Raw genomic sequence first — 2,500 nt, 5'->3', positions numbered from 1 at the left:
CGCAGAAAGAGGAGGAGGAGGAGCTGACTGAGGAGCAGAGGGATTGTGGGAGATGTAGTTCCCCGCAGAAAGAGGAGGAGCTGACTGAGGAGCAGAGGGATTGTGGGAGATGTAGTTCCCCGCAGAAAGAGGAGTGGCTGACTGAGGAGCAGAGGAGACGGCGGAGCAGTGAGGCCGAGGTCAAGTCGTGGCTGCTGCAGAGGATGCAAGGACCAATAGAAAGTAAGGACTGGAGCCAGTGAGCCAATCAAAACAACCTCACATCTTAGCCTGCAGCGTAGCAGTCTTTACAACAGCATTGAGCAGAGCTGTGTGTGTGTGTGTGTGTGTGTGTGTGTGCGTGTGTGTGTATGTGTGTGTGTGTGTGTTGTTTGTGTGTGTGTGTGTGTGGCAGTGATGCCAACTCGTATGAATTGATCCTTACTAATACGGAAATGCGGTCGAAATGCGGCATTACGAATATGATGACTCATTCCTACGAATTTGGGGTCAACTTGTAATATTATTCAATTAATAGAATATTAACTTGAGAAATAAGCAAAAATGTGTCTATTTGGCCTCCTGCTTACCAACACGGAGGCTGCCATTGTTGTTTACATTGACCACCATGATACGCTTGCGCTAATTGGTCGATATTATAGCTGCAGCGTCACGGAAACCAATAGGGAAGCTCGGTTCGTTGTACCTGTATTTTAAGTGCGCACATGCGACTGGAAATGTCTTCAAACATCTTCAAAATCACTTTATGAAGACTATTGACTTTTGATGTTGATGAGGTTACCTTGTCGCATCTGATCTTAGTTTACAAATATCTGTGGTGGTAAGAGCGGTCCGTGGTAGTAACGACTGTGGTCGTGTCTGCGATCGTATCTGTGGTCTGCGATCGTATCTGTGGTCTGCGATCGTATCTGTGGTCTGTGATCGTATCTGTGGTCTGCGATCGTATCTGTGGTCTGCGATCGTATCTGTGGTCTGTGGTTCATTTCATCATCATTGTTTATTTAGGGAGAATTGACTGAGCACAGGGCTCTTTTGCAGCAATGCCCTGACTGAGGCTACAGAATACTGGAGAACAATAAATAAACAAACCATAACAAAACAAAACAGACAAAATAAATAAACAAAACACATTAAAAAAACTCAGAAATGAAGTATAGTTGTAAGAACGGTCTGTGATCGTAACAGCGGTCTGCGATCGTATGTGTGGTCTGTGATCGTAACAGCGGGTTGTGCTTATAAGAGACGTCTGTGATCGTAACAGTGGTCTGTTGTCGTAACGTCTGTGGTTTCTCTCTGTACTACCCAGATATGCTGCTGTCGACTGCGGAGAAGAGCAAGGCCCCGCCCATGTTCCTCTGCTTCAAGGTGGGACAGCCAATGAGGAAGTCTTTTGCCATTGGCCAGACGACGACTTGCCCCGCCCACCCCTCTGGCAGCCGAGGGAAGCTGTCGGAGTACTGGTTCGCTGTCCCTCAAGAGAGGTAAGATAGACTGCTGTAGGACTCGCTGTGTGTGTGTCTGTCTGTCTGTCTGTCTGTCTGTCTGTCTGTCTGTCTGTCTGTGTCTGTCTGTCTGTCTGTCGGTCTGTCGGTCTGTCGGTCGGTCTGTCTGTCGGTCTGTCGGTGTGTCTGTCGGTGTGTGTGTGTGTGTTCCAAGGTGCATGACCTGTACTCCTTCCTGGTGCAGTGGTCTCCTGACACCTTCTATAATGAAGGAACTGTAACGTGTGTGTGTGTGTGTGTGTGTGTGTTCCAAGGTGGATGACCTGTACTCCTTCCTGGTGCAGTGGTCTCCTGACACCTTCTATAATGAAGGAACTGTAACGTGTGTGTGTGTGTGTGTGTGTGTGTTCCAGGGTGGATGACCTCTACTCCTTCCTGGTGCAGTGGTCTCCTGAGGCCTATGGCAAGGAGGCGCGGGAGCACGGCTTCATTGTGGTGGAGAAGGAGGAGCTCACCATGATCGACAACTTCTTCAGCGAAGGCCCACGCAGCTGGGAGGTGAGTGTGTGTGTGTGTGTGTGCGTGTGTGTGTGTGTGTGTGTGTGTGTGTGTGTGTGTGTGTGTGTGTGTGTGTGCCTCTGTGTGTGACTGTGTGTGTGGTGAGAGCTTTTGGCATGTTGCAATGATAGTCTATGACTTGAGTCACTGACTGTGTGTGTGTGTGTGTGTGTGTGTGTGTGTGTGTGTGTGCTAAAGATAATCACCATCAATGAGGCGATGCGGCGTCAGAGTTTCGGCAGCTTTGAGGAGGCGGAGTCTGTGGAGCAGCTGCCCTGCCTGAGCGAACCCAGCACTCTACTGGACGACACACACATCCAGAAGGTACACACACACACACACACACACACACACACACACACACACACACACACACACACACCCCAGCACTCTACTGGACGACACACACATCCAGAAGGTACACACACACACACACACCCCAGCACTCTACTGGACGACACACACATCCAGAAGGTACACACACACACACACACACACAC

At 49.6% G+C, this 2,500-nt stretch overlaps 1 protein-coding gene across 1 annotated transcript in view; it reads left to right on the top strand.

Annotated features, from left to right (window-relative positions):
* The window catches only part of ncoa7b (nuclear receptor coactivator 7b), a gene marked incomplete at both ends in the record, with an annotated part of 17,602 nt that overhangs the window by 13,609 nt on the left and 1,493 nt on the right, over positions 1–2,500 (top strand). Inside the window, 4 exons of the mRNA XM_080854444.1 lie at positions 1–222; positions 1,307–1,481; positions 1,856–2,000; positions 2,199–2,324. The exon at positions 1–222 is cut by the window's left edge and continues 677 nt beyond it. Coding sequence (XP_080710570.1) covers positions 1–222; positions 1,307–1,481; positions 1,856–2,000; positions 2,199–2,324 — 668 coding nt within the window. The remainder of the gene's footprint in view (positions 223–1,306; positions 1,482–1,855; positions 2,001–2,198; positions 2,325–2,500) is intronic.

The sequence above is a fragment of the Sprattus sprattus genome, assembly GCF_963457725.1.
Source record: "Sprattus sprattus genome assembly, chromosome: 16".
NCBI classification, from domain to species: domain Eukaryota; kingdom Metazoa; phylum Chordata; class Actinopteri; order Clupeiformes; family Clupeidae; genus Sprattus; species Sprattus sprattus.
This window is presented reverse-complemented; position numbering and strand designations above follow the sequence as displayed.